Source organism: Saimiri boliviensis, chromosome 19 (assembly GCF_048565385.1).
Source record: "Saimiri boliviensis isolate mSaiBol1 chromosome 19, mSaiBol1.pri, whole genome shotgun sequence".
Lineage (NCBI taxonomy): Eukaryota > Metazoa > Chordata > Mammalia > Primates > Cebidae > Saimiri > Saimiri boliviensis.
The window spans coordinates 35,699,183-35,715,387 of NC_133467.1; the positions used below are offsets into that span (position 1 = coordinate 35,699,183).

General features: G+C 54.0%; 1 protein-coding gene across 1 annotated transcript; it reads left to right on the top strand.

Moving 5' to 3' along the window:
- The first annotated feature begins 14 nt into the window (after positions 1-14).
- DCST2 (DC-STAMP domain containing 2) lies at positions 15-16,202 on the top strand. Its single transcript, XM_003937769.4, has 15 exons — positions 15-362; positions 523-693; positions 999-1,100; positions 2,565-2,762; positions 3,103-3,168; positions 3,681-3,894; positions 4,065-4,222; positions 4,824-4,988; positions 7,696-7,863; positions 8,008-8,108; positions 9,781-9,911; positions 10,549-10,676; positions 11,363-11,456; positions 11,562-11,702; positions 15,971-16,202. The coding sequence occupies exons 1-15, from the start codon at positions 95-97 to the stop codon at positions 16,185-16,187; spliced, it is 2,322 nt and encodes a 773-aa protein (XP_003937818.3). The 5' UTR covers positions 15-94; the 3' UTR covers positions 16,188-16,202.
- The last annotated feature ends 3 nt before the right edge of the window (positions 16,203-16,205 follow it).

The window sequence follows — 16,205 nt, forward strand, 5'->3', positions numbered from 1 at the left end:
GCCCTCGGAACCTTAGAATGTGGTGAGAAATTCCAGGAGCACAGAAGTCAGTGGGCTTCTCCTGGAGACAAGCAGACATTTGGCCTCAGCAACCATGCCCAAAGTCATGAAGGATATTGGGCACCCCTCGGCGGGAGAGGAGCCTAGCATGGCAAGAGCTGTGGTTCGCAGCGTTGGAGGCTTTACCCTGGGCTTGTCTTTGGCCACGGCCTACGGGCTTCTGGAGCTCCTGGTGGAAGGGCACAGCCCCTGGGGCTGCCTGGTGGGCACCCTCACTTTGGCTGCCTTCCTTAGCCTGGGCATGGGATTCTCCCGCCAGGTCCGAGCCACTGTCCTCCTGCTGCTGCCCCAGGCCTTCTCCAGTGAGCCTGGCACCCAGGGCTGGGGGGCAGGTCCCAGGGCTGGTGCTGGGGCAGGAGAGATGCTGGGGAAGTTAAGGGAAATATTCCAAAGGCTTATGTACGGGACTTGCTGCCATGTTTGGGGCCGGGGTCTTGGTTCTGACAGAGCTGTCGCCCCCAGGGCAGGGCCGGACACTGCTGTTCGTGGCTGCCTTTGGGTTGGTGCTTCAAGGGCCTTGTGCCAACACTCTCCGCAACTTCACCCGGGCCAGCGAGGCTGTAGCCTGTGGGGCAGAGCTGGCGCTGAACCAGACCGCCGAAGTGCTGCAGCGGGCCAAGCAGCCCCTTGTCAGTAAGTCCCCCACCCCCACCGCTGTCTCCCACCGGCCCCCCAGCCCCCTCATCCTGCATGTCCTGTAAGTCCTTTGGCCTCCTTCTCTGCTGGTGCTAACTGCAGAGCATCTGGGCCTGACAGGGACTCTGGGCACAGCTACACCCTCTCTCCTTGCTCTCTGGCCTCCTCCACTGCCAGATGAACTATCTCCCAGGCCCCAGAATCCAGGCTCCCCACCTCTTCGCTCCCTGCCTAAGGGGCAATGGTGAGAACCAGCCCCTAGAGGAGGAGACGCCACAGCGCCTCTGTCCCTTGCCCCTCAGGTGCCCTGAACAAGATTAAAGCTATTGCCCAGAAGGCCAAAGAAGTGGCTGACCGGGTCCGCAAGTTCTTTCGGTCAATCATGGATGGTGTGAAACATGTAGGTAAGCATATTAGCATGTCTAGTCCTGGGGACTCAAAGTGCACCCGGGTGCAGTGGATCACGCCTGTAATCCCAGCACTTTGGAAGGCCAAGGTGGGAGGATCGCTTGAGCCCAGGAACTTGAGACCAGTCTGGGCAACATGGCAAGACCCCATCTCTATAAAAAAATTTTTTTTTTTTTTTGGTCTTTTTGTTTTTTTCTTTTTGTGGAGAACGGGGTCTCGCTATATTGCCCAGGCAGGTCTCGAACTCCTGGGCTCAAGCTATCCTCCCGCCTCTGCCTCCCTAAGAGCTGGGATTACAGGCGTGAGCCACAGCGCCCAGCCCTCTATAAAAAATTTTAAAAAATAAATAATAAATAAAACTAGCCAGGTGTCAGGCCGGGCGTGGTGGTTCATGCCTGTAATCCCAGCACTCTGGAAGGCTGAGTTGGGTGGATCACCTGAGGTCAGGAGTTCAAAACCAGCCTGGCCGTCTTGGTGAAACCCCATCTTTTTTAAAACAAACAAACAAGCCGGGCGCGGTGGCTCAAGCCTGTAATCCCAGCACTTTGGGAGGCCGAGGCGGGTGGATCACGAGGTCGAGAGATCGAGACCATCCTGGTCAACATGGTGAAACCCCGTCTCTACTAAAAGTGCAAAAAATTAGCTGGGCATGGTGGCACGTGCCTGTAATCCCAGCTACTCAGGAGGCTGAGGCAGGAGAATTGTCTGAGCCCAGGAGGCGGAGGTTGCGGTGAGCCGAGATCACGCCATTGCACTCCAGCCTGGGTAACAAGGGCGAAACTCCGTCTCAAAACAAACAAACAAACAAACAAAAACTAGCCAGGTGTAATGGCGCATGTCTGTAGTTCCAGCTACTGAGGAGGCTGTGGTGGAAAGATCTCTTGAACCCAGGAGTTTGAGGCTGCAGTGAGCTGTGATCGTGCCACTGTACTCCAATCCAGCCTGGGTGAGAGAGTGAGACTCTATCTCTAAAGAAAAAAAAAAAGAGGCTGGTCACGGTGGTTCATGCCTATAATCCCAGCACTTTGGGAGGCTGAGGTAGGTGGATCACCTGAGGTCAGAAGTTCTAGACTAGCCTGGCCAACATGGTGAAACCCCATCTCTACTAAAAATACAAAAATTAGCTGGGTGTGGTTGCTCATGCCTGTAGTCCCAGCTACTTGGGAGGCTGAGGCAAGAGAATTTTTTGAACCCAGTAGGTGGAGGTTGCGGTGAGCCGAGATCATGCCATTGTACTCTAGCCTGGGCAACAAGAGCAGAACTCCATCTCAAAAAAAAAAAAAAAAAAAAAAATTCAGTTTCCTCACCCGTATCCCTGTCCAGGCCTTTTCAGGCCCCTCCTGGGTGCTGGCTAGAGCTCACTGGATACAGCACAGCCAGCACAGGCCTCTCCAGCCCTGGGGTTGTGAGAAGAGGCTGTAGGATTCCAGCTCGGGGTGCCCACCTGCATCTGTCCCCAGCCAGGGCTCTCCGGAATGTGTGGCAGTGGCTCCTGCATATCGGGGATGTGTGCAACGCGGAGCTGGGCAACCCTTACCTGAAGTGTGCGCGGGTCTTTGATGATGCCAAGGACAGCTGCATGCGGGTCATACCACAAGCCTACCACCTGTGTTACGTGCTCATGCCCTTCAAACTGGCGCTCTGTGGACTTGCCAGCTGTGAGAAAGCCAGGGCCCACTATCGGGGAGGGGCTGATGAGGTGGGGTGGGGAGGGAATGTGGGGGTCATTTGGGAGGGCAGGCTCAGGAGGACCATTAGGAGGCAACAGAGAGGAACCCATAAGGATGATGGGACCAGTACTGGGGGTGGGGTGGGCAGTAGGGAGGGACAGGTGTTGGGAGAGAGGGGCCACAGGGAAATGCTACCAGGCTTTGGGCAAATGTGGAGGCCAATAGGAAATTAGAAATTCAAGAGGCCCTGTGAGACGAGGTCTTCAGAGGCGGGGGGCAGGTCCGGCTGTGCCCTTCCTCCGGACACTCATCGGACTCTGCCCATCAGTGGTCCAGGTGTTCTGTGTCATCCCCAAATACCTTCAACCCTTCTTGCGCCAGACCATCGGCACCCGTGAGTGACCCCTCCTCCCATGCATGGTGCTCCCTAGTGGTCTCCCTCCCTCATCCCAGTGTGGCCATGGCCAGCCCCCAGTGATCCCAGCCCATAAAGGAGAGTGTAAGAGAAAGAAAGGGGCTCAAAAGATTACCCAGGCCCATGTCCATGCTGTACAGATCAGGAAACTGAGGTCCAGTGAAGGGCCAGTGCCTCACCACGCCTGCCGCCAGAGCAGGAGCTGGGAACAGAACCAGGGGCTCCTGTCCACATTCAGGTCATCGAGATCTTTCCTTAGGGGCATCTGTTGCATGCCTGGTGTCATGCTGGGTGCTGAGCATGTGGTGGCAATGGCACAGATATGTGGAGGCTTTGTCCCCCTCCTCAGTCCACCTTGACCTAAGCACTGGGGGGTCCCAGCTGGTCTGTGCACTGTGTGTCCCTTGGGCCGTGCCGGGCCCCTCCCCAGTGCAGCTCCACCCTCTCGTAACTCTCCCTGCCCACGTCTCCCCTGAATCTGCTGGCCCCAGCTGTGATTCAGTTGCTCAACCGCGTGCGTCAGGAGTTCGAGTTCAACATTACAGCCACCCACCACTTCTCTGTGGATCTCAATGCCTCTCGGAGCCTGTCGCAGGTAGCCATGGACCTCCAGGAGGCTGTCAGCATGAAGCTGCACCGCATCCGAGAGGCCTTGGCTCTGATGGGCTTCACCACGCCTCTGCTCCTTGTGCTTCTCTACCTCCAGTGAGGGGCTGCCGGGCGGCGCCGGGGGCGGGGCAGGGCCAGGGCTGCAGGGAGCGCTGGTCCCCGGGCATCCAGGGAAGCTGACATTGCGGGGTTGGAGAGGGGACGCCCTGAGCGGTCCGGCCCGGGCAGCTAAAGGGCCTCACATGTGCTCCACCTCCGTTTCCCAGAGCCCTATTTTACCGGTACTGTTACCTGAACTGGGACCATTACGACAATATCTACATCACCAGCCGATTCCTGCGCATGGAGGCTGTGCGCTCCTCGGCTGGGCTGCCCACGGTGCTTCCGCTCAGTGCTCACGAGGCCAGGCGCTACATCCCGCCGGGTGAGGGCCCTGAGGACAGGGACAACCCGGCTCAGGGAGCCCAGGGCTTCCGCCCACCCTGCTGCCCTGCAGGGCCAGAGGGAGGAAACAGAACCCAGAGCTTAAGGAACTTTCCGGCTGCTGGGAGACACTGGCCAGTCCTTGGGGAGCCCGCAATCTGAAAGGGGAACGTGGACACCCTTGGAGAAAGTAGCCAGAGACAGGAGGGGCAGATGGTGCTTCTGGGAGCACCCTGGACGTCAGGACAGCAGGGGGTGGACACAGTGAGGGAAGTCGCTGCCAGGGGTGGGCAGGAAGTGTGAATGTGCTAATATGGAGGGGGAGGACTGCCCGTGAGGCAGGGAAGCGGGTACGGGGATGCGCGATGCCCTAGGAGCGAGGGCTCCGGAGACTGGAATGGGCCACCGGCCAGGTGGAGATGCCAGGCAGGCCCCTCTCCTCTAGCCGCGGAGCCCCCTGCCCTGAAGAGTGTTTCCTTTCCATATATCCAAGGAGCAGACAGGGCCGGGACTGATCAGGGGCAGGAGGCCTCTCTAAGAACTGGGGTCTAGTAGACGGGAGAACTGGGGAGCATCCTCCTGACCATCCCACTCCTGCCCAGGCTCCATCTTCCTGTCCCAGTGGGAGAAGTTCTTTTGCATTCTGGAGACCTTCAACCTTATCCGACACCTCCTCGTCGTGCTGTTCCTAGTCTTCCTAGACTATGCTGTCTTCTGGGTGCTTGACCTGGCCCGGCACCAGCTGCAGGGGGAGCTTGTGGCCCGCAGTGAGTGCCTGCATGACAGCCTCCTCCCACTCACCCTTGGCCTGCCCCTGCATCTCCTCATCCACTCCCAAGCCTTCTCCTCTTCCCATCCTCAGTCCCGGGGACTCCCTGAATGTCCCCATGTCACTGTTACTCAGTAGTCCCCAAGTGTGCCATTCTTTCAACTCCATCCTCTGCCTATTAACACCCGTGTCTAGGTCAAGGTTATAACATGCAGAGTAGTTAAAAATGCAAGCTTAGGCCAGGCGTGGTGTCTCACGCCTGTAATCCCAGCACTTCGGGAGGCCGAGGCGGGCAAATCACGAAGTTAGGAGTTCGAGACCAGTCTGGCCAACACAGTGAAACCCCATCTCTACTGAAAATACAAAAACTAGCTGGATGTACTGGCGGGTGCCTGTAATCCCAGCTACTCAAGAGGCTGAGGCAGGAGAATCGCTTGAACCTGGGAGGCAGAGGTTGCGGTGAGCTGAGATTGCGCCACTGCACTCAAGCCAGGCAGCAGAGTGAGACTCTGTCTCAAAACACAAAACGAAACAAAATACACAAGTCCTAGAGTCAAACTGGCCGGGGTTCAAATCCCAACTATGTCCTTTATTAGGCGGTGACCTTCAGCAAGTTGCTTAACCTCTTCAGCTTCAGTTTCATCTTTTTTTTTTTTTTTTGAGTCAGAGTCTTACTCTGTCACCAGGCTGGAGTGCAACGGCTCGATCTTGGCTCACTGCAACCTCTGCCTCCCAGTTTCAAGTGATTATCCTGCCTCAGCCTCCCGAGTAGCTGGGACTACAGGCATGTGCCACCATGCCCAGCTTATTTTTCTATTTTTAGTAGAGATGGGGTTTCACCATGTTGGCCAGGATGGTCTCAATCTCTTGACCTCGTGATCTGCCTACCTAGGCCTCCCAAAGTGCTGGAAATACAGTTGTGAGCCACCACACCTGATCTCTCTTTTTTTTTTTTTTTTTTTTTGAGATGGAGTTTCCATCTGTTTCCCAGGCTGGAGTGCAGGGGTGCAATAATCTTGGCTCACTGCAACCTCCGCCTCCTGGGTTCAAGCAACTCTCCTGTCTCAGCCTCCCAAGTAGCTGGGACTATAGGTGCATGCTTCTACGTCCAGCTGTATTTTTAATCAACACAGGGTTTCACCATATTGGTCAGGTTGATCTCCAACTCCTGACTTCAGGTGATCTACCCACCTCACCCTCCCAAAGTGCTGGAATTACAGACATGTGCCACTGCACCGGCCCAGTTTTTTCATCTGAACAGTGGAATAATAATGGTAGCAACCTCTCTGGGTCACTGTAAGGAGTAAATGAGATTATGTGTGTTGGGGCCAGGTGTGGTGGCTCATGCCTGTAATCCCAGCACTTTGGGAGGACGAGTCAGGAGTTCGAGACCAGCCTGGCCAACGTGGTGAAACCCCTTCTCTACTAAAAATACAAAAAATTAGCTAGGGGTGGTGGTGGGCACCTGTAATCCCAGTTACTCAGGAGGCTGAAGCAGGAGAATCACTTGAACCTGGGAGGCAGAGGTTGCAGTGAGCTGAGATCATGTTACTGTACTCCAGCCTGGGCAACAAGAATAAAACTCTGTCTCAAAAAAAAAATAAAAAAAATAAAAAAATATGTGTGTTGGATGCCTAGTAAACCATTGATTGAGAATGTGAGCCAGGCGCAGTGGCTCGTGCCTGTAATCCCAGCACTTTGGGAGGCCGAGGCGGGTAGATCACCTGAGGTCAGGAGTTCAAGACCAGCATGGCCACCATGGTGAAAGCTTGTCCCTACTTAAAATACAAAAAAAAAAAGAGCCAGGCATGGTGGTGGGCACCTATAATTCCACCTACTCAGGAGGCTGAGGCTGGAGAATCGCTTGAACCCACGAGTTGGAGGCTGCAGTGAGCCGAGATTATCACTCCAGCCTGGGTGATAGAGTGATACCCTGTCTCAAAACAAAACAACAAAAAAAGAATAAGAAACTCCCCCAAAAAACAAAAAACAAAACCCCAAAACAAACAATAAAGCACTTGGTTCAGTGTCTGCTACACAGTCAGTGCTCAGCCAATAAATGTTTTCAGGGAGGCTGACTCAGTGGCTCATATCGGTAATCCTAGCACTTTGGGAGGCTAAGGCAGGCGGATTACTTGAGCTCAGGAATTTTAGACCAGCCTGGGCAACATGGCGAAACCCTGTCTCTCTCAAAAAAAAAAAAAAAAAAAAAAGTTAGCTGGTCGTGGTGGCACATGCCTGTAGTCCCAGCTACTTGGGAGGCTGAGGCAGGAGAATCACTTGAATCTGGGAGGTTGAGCCTGCAGTGAGCCAAGATCACAGCACTGCACTCCAGCCTGGGTGACAAAGTGAAACCCTGTCTCTAAAAATAAGTAATTTTAAAAAACAGTAATAATAAATGTTCTGGGTGGTCATGGAGGCCAGGGGCGTGGACTCACTGATACTTAAGGTCGTCTTAGTTCTGGTGGCTTGGATAGGAAGACCAGACACAGTGCCACCCAGCTGGACCATGCGGCCAGTCCCAGGAGCCAGGACTGAGGTCAGGCCCCAGGGCACCATGAGGGTGCCTGAGGCATCGGAGCCCCCAGCTGAGGGTCTGACTCATCCTATGACCTGCGCTGCTCCACTGTCCTCATTCCAGAAGGTGTGGGCTTTTCTGCATAGCAACTGCCACGAGTGTCACTCACACAGTGTCTTTGTGCCAGGTCCTGTGTTGGTGTCTATAACTGTGGAAGGGACTGGCTATGCTGGAAATATTTACCGTGACCTGGCGTCAGCATTTAATGTACTGCAGCAAGGCAACATCAGTATTTTGTCCCGGCGCTGTCTCCTTCGTCCCTCGGAGCCTGACAGCACTGGTTACACAGTCATTGGTATCAACCACACCCTGAGGGCCCTGGGGGCGTGGACACCATGCAGGAAATGAGGGCGCAGACTGCTGGGGGTGTGGGGGCGCCAGGAGTGGGCTGGCATCTTGTGCCTGCTGGCAAGGCTTACTGAGGCTGCTGTGCTCCCAGGTGTCATGTATGGCCTATGCTTCTTCGTCACCCTGTTTGGCAGCTATGTCAGCCGGCTGCGGCGAGTCATCTGTGCCTCCTACTACCCATCCCGGGAGCAGGTGAGGGGTCCAGGGCTGGGAGCTAGTCCCTGCCCCCTCCCCAGGGGGCTCAGCTAGTGGCTGTCAGCCTTGGCTTTGGGAACTGAATTCCGTCAGCAGCCCCAGCCCTCTTTCCTCTGGTTGAACTTCAAAGGAAATGACCTGAACTTCAAGCCTCTGAGCCCAAGCTGGGGCAGGGAGAAATGGCGCCTCTGGGGCAGGGCTTCCTAGACAGCATTTAGCTCCAAAGTCTTGTTAAAATCACTGGGATGGCAGTCAGGGAGGGGATGGGGACGGGGAGTTGGAGAGTGGAGCAGGCGCCATGGCTCACACCTGTAATCCCAGAACTTTGGAAGGCTGAGGCAGGAGGACTGCTTGAGGCAAGGAGTTCAAGACCATTTGGGCATCAAAGTGAGCCTCTGTCTCTATTTAAAAAAAGATGAAGAAGAAAGAAAAGGCCAGCCAGGTGCGGTGGCTCAAGCCTGTAATTCCAGCACTTTGGGAGGCCGAGGTGGGTGGATCACGAGGTCAAGAGATCGAGACCATCCTGGCCAACATGGTGAAACCCCGTCTCTACTAAATACACAAAAAATTAGCTGGGCATGGTGGCGCGTGCCTGTAATCCCAGCTACTCAGGAGGCTGAGGCAGGAGAATTGCCTGAGCCCAGGAGGCGGAGGTTGCAGTGAGCCGAGATCACGCCATTGCACTCCAGCCTGGGTAACAAGAGCGAAACTCCGTCTCAAAAAAAAAAAAAAAAAAAAAGAAAAAGAAAAAAGGAAAAAGAAAAAGCCAGGCATGGTGGTGTGTGCCTGTAGTCCCAGCTACTAGGGAGGATCGCTTGAGCCCAGGAGCTCTGGGCTGGAGTGAAATATGATTGCGCCACTGCACTCCAGCCTAGGCAATGGCATGAGACCCTGTCTTAAAAAAACAAAACAAAATAACATGGTGGGGAAGTGGGAGGCAGTGTTGGCATGTTGAAGTGTAATTAAAAACTCACCATCGGTTCACTCCTTTAGTAATCATTTACTGAGCATCTACTGTATGCTGGTCTCCAAAGATGCCAAGATGAAGCAGACACGGTCTGGAGCTCACAGTCTCAAGGCAGGCCAAACAAACTTTTAACAAGACATTATAATGTATTTATTTATTTATTTTGAGATGGAGTTTTTGCCCTTGTTGCCCGCTGGAGTGCAGTGGTGCAATCTCAGCTCACTGCAACCTCCACCTCCTGGGTTCAAGCGATTCTTCTGCCTCAGCCTCTCGAGTATCTGGGATTACAGGCACTTGCCACCACGCCTGGCTAATTTTTGGTATTTTTAGTAGAGACGGGTTTTCACCATGTTGGCCAGGATGGTCTTGAACTCCTGGCCTCAGGTGATCCACCCACCTTGGCCTCACAAAGTGCTGGGATTATAGGCGTGAGCCACGGCACCTGGCCGACTTTATAATTTATAAATTAAAAAGCACGTTTATTTAGGAATGAATAAAAGTGCTACAGAAACCCAGAGGAGAGAGTGGTAACTCCACCTGGGCAAGCCCAGAAGGCTTCCCAGAGGAAGGGGCATTTGAGCCAAACCTAGAGGGATTCATAGGAGTTGGATAGAAGGAAAAGGTAGGGAGTGGAGATGGGTGTAGAGGGCATTCCAGGCAGACAAAACATCGTCAAGTGGGATCCTGATCTCCCCGCACTAGGAGAGGATCTCCTACCTGTACAACATACTTCTGAGCCGCCGAACCAATCTATTGGCTGCCCTGCACCGATCAGTGAGGCGGCGGGCAGCTGACCAGGGCCACAGAAGTGCCCTCCTAGTGCTGGCCAGCCGGTGAGACCACTGTCTTTCCTATAGGGGTGGGGCAAGAGGGGACAGAAAAAGAGCCAGGGAGGCTGGGCGCGGTGGCTCAAGCCTGTAATCCCAGCACTTTGGGAGGCCGAGGCGGGTGGATCACGAGGTCAAGAGATCGAGACCATCCTGGTCAACATGGTGAAACCCCGTCTCTACTAAAAATACAAAAACTTAGCTGGGCATGGTGGCGCGTGCCTGTAATCCCAGCTACTCAGGAGACGGAGGCAGGAGAATTGCCCAAATCCAGGAGGTGGAGGTTGCGGTGAGCCAAGATCATGCCATTGCACTCCAGCCTGGGTAACAAGAGTGAAACTCCGTCTCAAAAAGAAAAAGAAAAAGAGCCAGGGGTCAGAAGGGATCTCTGTCCTCTCTAAGTGTCAAGAGATATGGCGGAAGAGAATGCCTGTCCCATGTCTTCACGCTGTGAGAGATGGGAATTTAGGGGCAAGGAGTGAAGGGAGGAAGGAACGCAGGGCCGTGGCTGCTGAAGTTAGAGGGATCGAGGATGGACTACAGGAAGTCAAGAAGTCCTCCTGCCGTTTGGAGGTTGGCGCTGGAGTGAGGAGGCTTAACCTGGCGGGCCGGCCTGCTTGGTGTCTGTGACCCCTTTTCTCAGGTGTCCCTGGCTACATCCATTCGTCAGCCGCTTTTGGCTGCCCCAGGCCTACTGCCTGGGCTGTGGGAAGCCCCAGAGTGAGGGAGACATGGAGAACACTGTGTCCTGCAGTACCCCGGGCTGCCAAGGTGAGAGCCCCTGGGGCGTGTGCCTCTCCCTGCTCAGACTTACCCCACTGACATATGACAATCAACTGTGGTCCTTCCTTGGTGGATTTCTCTTATGCCTCACCTTTTGTGTCCCTCTCTTCATAACTGTGTGAGTTCTCATTTACATAGAGCCCTCAGGTAGCTCATTTTCTCCATGCTTGCCTTTATTCTTCCGGGTATTTATTTATTTCTTTTTTGAGACAGAGTCTCACTCTGCCACCCAGGCTGGAGTGCAGTGGTGCGATCTCGGCTCACTGCCAACCTTCGACTCCCGGGGGAGGGGAGTTCAAGCGATTCCCCTGCCTCAGCCTAGCCTCCTCCAGTAGCTGGGACTATAGGCACCCACCACTACGCCCAGCTAATTTTCGTAGTTTAGTAGAGACGGGGTTTCACCATGTTGGCCGGGATGGTCTCAGTCTCCTGACCTCATGATCCGCCTGCCTCAGCCTCCCGAAGTGCTGGGATTACCAGTGGGAGCCACCTCGCCTGGCCTCTCTCGGGTATTTATAAATGGGATTTATATGCAAACAGCACTGCAGCAGTTCCCTAGTGTGCACCGCTTGAGAAGGATGGTTCCTCTAGGGGAGGCAGGGGCTGGCAACCAGGAAGCACAGAGGGCGGGTGGGTGAGCTCGGGTTCACCTCCATTCCTCTGGCCTCCGTCAGGTCTCTACTGCCTCACCTGCTTCCGCCTCCTGGACAATACCTGCTCCCTGTGTGCCTCTCCCCTCGCCTACCAAGGGGACCTGGACTTGGAGCTGTGAGTCTTTCAGTGACATGGGGTGGCAGGAGTCTATGGGGGTAGTGGGAGTAGCCACCCTCTGCCAGGACATCCGTGGGCCACTGAGATGAGAGATTTCTCCAGGGACTCTAGCGATGAGGAGGGCCCTCAGCCATGGCTGGCTGCAGCTCAAAGGAAGGACCCTGAGCAGGTGTGGTTACTGCAGCGACAGCTCCAGGACGTGCTTGGCAGGAGCCTCTCAATGGAGTCCACTTCTGAGTCCAGGTGAGCAGGAAGCAGGAGTTGGCACCTGTGGTTTGTGAGGCCCAAGGATGTTCTGTTCCATTTACAAAGCCTTCCTGGGTGCCTGGACCTTGCCAGGGCTGGAGACGGACATGAGGGGAGGGGAAGTAACTGCAGGTTGCCAAGTGCCTGCTCTGTGTCAGCACCGTGGCCCTGGAGGAGCTCACCATGCCCTTGGAGACTGACATCAGATAGATAACAGGGTGGATAGCACCCTGATAAAGGAGTAAAGAATACTCTGGGCGGCACGGAGGAAGAACAACCAACTTGGGAAAAGGGGCGTATTAACGAAGGCCTCATAGAGAGGTGACAAATGAGCTGGATTTTTGTTTTGTTTTTTTGCGACAGGGTCTCACTCTGTCACCCAGGCTGGAATGCAGTGACGCAATCCCAGTTCACTGAAACCTTGACCTCCTGGGCTCAAGCAATCCTCCCACCTCAGTTTCCTGAGTGGCTGGGACGTCAGGCACACCACCACGCTTGGCTTATTATTATTATTATTATTATTTTGTAGATATGGGAGTCTCACTATGTTGCCCAGGCTGGTCTCAAACTCCCGAGCTCAAACCATCCTCTCGCCTTGACCTTCCAAAGTGCTGGGATTATGGGATTATAGGCGTGAGCATGGTGCCTGGCCAGGGGCTGGATTTTGGGGGCAACTTGGTGGTTTGTTAGGCTGAGAAGTAGAGAAAAGCATTTCAAGGGGAGGCCTGTGTGGGTTTGGAGAATGTGAGGCATTCAGAAGGGTAGAGCCCAAGGGATGGGTGTGTCTGGATGGAGACCTCGGAGAATGCTGGGAGATGAGGTTGGAAGTCAAGATGGGAAGAGATGGTCAAGACCTTTTCTTGTCATTTGAAGAGCTTAGGTTGGAAAGCGATGTGCTCATATTTGTGTGTGTGTGTTTTGTTTTTTTTTTAAATAAAGATGGGGTTTCAGCTGGGCGTGGTGGCTCACACCTGTAATGCAAACACTTTGGAGGCCAAGGTGGGTGGATCACCTGAGGTCGGGAGTTCAAGACCAGCCTGATCAACATGGTGAAACCCTGTCTTTAAAAAAAAAAAAAAAAAAAGAAGATGGGGTTTCACCATGATGGCCAGGCTGGTCTTGAACTCCCAACCTCAGGTGATCCGCCCACGTTGGCCTCCCAAAGTGCTAGGATTACAGGCGTGAGCCACTGTGCCTGGCTGCTCATATTTGTCTTTCAAGACCATAAGTGAAGAAGGCAGAGCGAGGTTGGGCAGGAGCAGGGAGTCAGAGAAGAGTTTGTCTTAGTTTAGGAGAAGTTCGTGATGCCCTCAGGATTGAGGTGCTGAGGGTGACTGGGATTTCTAGGCTTGGGACCGCACAGGTGTTAGGGCAGGAAGATAAACAGGTTCTGGGGAAAGACAACTGGCCCAGTTTGAGATCTTTGAGGTGTCTGTAGGGCATCAGCTGGAGATGCTCAGCAGGACAGTTAGACAAGGGCAGGGTTCCGGGCTGGAGGTGTATTTTGCAGGGCGGGTGTGAGTTAGAGACTGTAAGAGAGAGGATGAGCTAGATCATCCTGGCAGAGGACATGGCAGGAGAGACGGAGGGGACAGGGAGGTCAGAGGCTCAAGAAAGCAGGAGAGCCAAACATGAAATCAAGTAGGGGCTGGGCACAGTGGCTCACACCTGTAATCCCAGCACTTTGGGAAGCCAAGCCAGGAGGATCACTTAAGATCAGGAGTTCGAAACCAGCCTGGCCAGCATAGTGAAACCGTCTCTACTAAAAATACAGAAATTAGCCAGGCGTGGTGGCGTGCACCTGTGGTCCCAGCTACTCAGGAGGCTGAGGCAGAAGAATTGCTTGAACCTGGGAGGCAGAGGTTGTGGAGAGGTAAGATTGTGCCATTGCACTCTAGCCTGGGAGACAGAGCGAGGCTCCATCTCAAAAAATAATAATAATAAAGTAAGAACACAAAAATTAGCTGGGCATAGTAGCGTGTCTTTAGTTCCAGCTACTTAGGATGCTAAGGTGGGAGGGATCACTTGAGCCATGAAGGCTGAGACTGCAGTGAGCTAAGATTGTGCCACTGCACTCTAGCCTGGGCAATAGTACAAGACCCAGTCTCAAAAAATAAAAAGATTAAAAACAAATCAAGTAAGATCATGTGAAGACAGGCAACAGGCAGTAAGGAAAATCACTGGAGTGGCTTATGGGAATATTTGTCATGGCATCAGGAAGACTGAAACTGGTCTGCCACGATGGGTTGAGTGGTGACTGGTAAAAAGGACAGAAAGGTTAGGCACAGTGGCTCACACCTGTAATCCTAGTACTTTGGGAGGCTGAGGCAGGTGGATCACAAGGTCAGGAGTCTGAGACCAGCCTGGCCAACATGATGTTACCTCGTCTCTATTAAAAATACAAAAAATTAGGGCCAGGCACAGTGGCTCACCCCTGTAATCCCAGCACTTTGGGAGGCCAAGGCAGGTGGGTCACAAGGTCAGGAGTTCGAGACCAACCTGGCCAAGATGACCAAGCCCCGCCTCTAAAAAAAAATACAAAAAATTAGTTGGGTGTGGTGGTGGGCATGGTAATTTCGGCTACTTGGGAGGTTGAAGCAGGAGAATTGCTTGAACCTGGGAGGTGGAGGTTGTAATGAGCCAAGATCACGCCACTGCACTTCAACCTGGGTGACAGAGTGAGACTCAAATGGACTCAGAAATATGGTATGTGGCTCCTGCATCACTGTTGCCAGGAGTCTGATAATGCTTTTAATCTAATAAGTGCTGTAGTTTGAAAAAAATGTAAGCTTGATGGTTAAGAGAAAGATAGTTAGCTTTACAGAGCAAGAGAGTAGCTTGAAGGGGATTCAGCACTGAAAGGGTTGCCTAGGTACAAGGACAGGGAGATTTGAGCATGTAGGCAGCGTAAAAGAGCGTTGGGGAGGGAGGTTTGGCTCTAGGGCCAGGTGGACCAGGTGGCCTGCCTTAGAAAGGAGAGGCTGGCAGAGGCAGGGGCGGAGAGTAGAGGTTCCCCTGAGCAGCTGAGCCCGCTCCAGACTGATGGCCTCGCTTCTCTCTGGGGAGTAGGAGGCAAGAGCACCTGCTGAGCGAGCAGAGGGGGCGGCTGGGAGTGGAATAAAGGTTTCAAGGAGTGGGTGGTAGAGGTTGAAAGACCTGCTGCGGGAAACGTGCAAAGAAGCCGACTGGGGAGGTTAAGGGATTTCCAGGTAGTGTCAAAGGCCCAGATGATGCTGGAAGCGTTAACCTGTAATGACTGCTCCAGTGTGCTTGGTTATGTGATTTTTGTCTGGCAAATGTGGTAGCCATGAATAGGATTCATGGGTGGAGGGCTTTTTCTGGGCAGGTCAGGAGGACAAGGTGGAGTGAGCATCAAGGTGTCTTTGGTAAGAGTGTCTGAGACAACTGGGGAAAAGGAGGGGCTGAGGCTCTGTCTTGATGAAGTGTTAGAGCAGGGGCAGTGGCCAGGAGGGAGAGCTGGCTGAACAGGAGGGGCTCAGAGACAGGGTCACGGCCAGGGAAGAACTCTGGAATAAATCCAGTGAGGGGCCAAGGCTGAGAAGGACGTCTGAGTCGGAACAGAGATGATGGTCAATAGGACCAAGCAGGTTAGGGATTTCGAAGCCAGAAAACTGGATGGGTCCTTTTAACGAGGAGGTTGCAGGACCATACAAACAGCAGGGGTCCGGAGCCAGCATCTTAAACGTGGCAGGTGTCTGGCAGGCCTGAGGAGACAGCCACAGCACTGGTGGTACAGCTGTCGTGGCAGCCAGGGCTTCGCAAAAAACCGTACAGGCCAGCTGGGTTTGAGGTTCAGCTGCCTCCACTTGGGAGGACTGCAAAGAAAACTGTCCAGTGGGCACATTCCAGTGTGAATGGGGTGGTGGAGGTCGTGATGAGTCGGGAGGTTAAAGGGGAAGCAAAGCTTTCTTTTCAGAGGTTCCAGAGGGCCCAGTGAAGGGCTAAGCTGGGTCAGCAGAGGGGGTGATTTGAGCCTTGAGCAGATGTGACCACTGAGGTCGCTAGTGATTCTGCCCTTCCTGGCCACGTGGCCTCAGGCAACTCACCGCCCCCACTCAGCCTCAGCCTAAAATCAGAAAATATCTACAGCCATGGGCTGGTACGCCTCATGGGCCTGGGAGAGCAGGAGGTGCTTGGAAAGAACAGGAGCTGGATCTGAACAGATGGGGCAGGGCAGGGGGCAGGGATGCACCTGTGAAGACAGAAGGTGGGTGATCCGGCCACCCCCTTCCTCTCCTTACTAGTGACCTGGATGAGGAGAAGGGGCCTCAGCAGGGGAAGCACAGGCAGCAGCCCTTACCTGAAGCCCATCAGCCTGTCAGCATTCCCACCAGCCCTGAGCCCTACAGACCACCTGAGACATCCTCCGCCCCCAATGCAGCCCCCACTGCAGCTTCAGAACCCTCGGTCCCTCTCTCACCTCCCTCTCTTCCAGATCTTTCCCGCCCACCCCCCAAATAAACCAATAAGACACAAGTG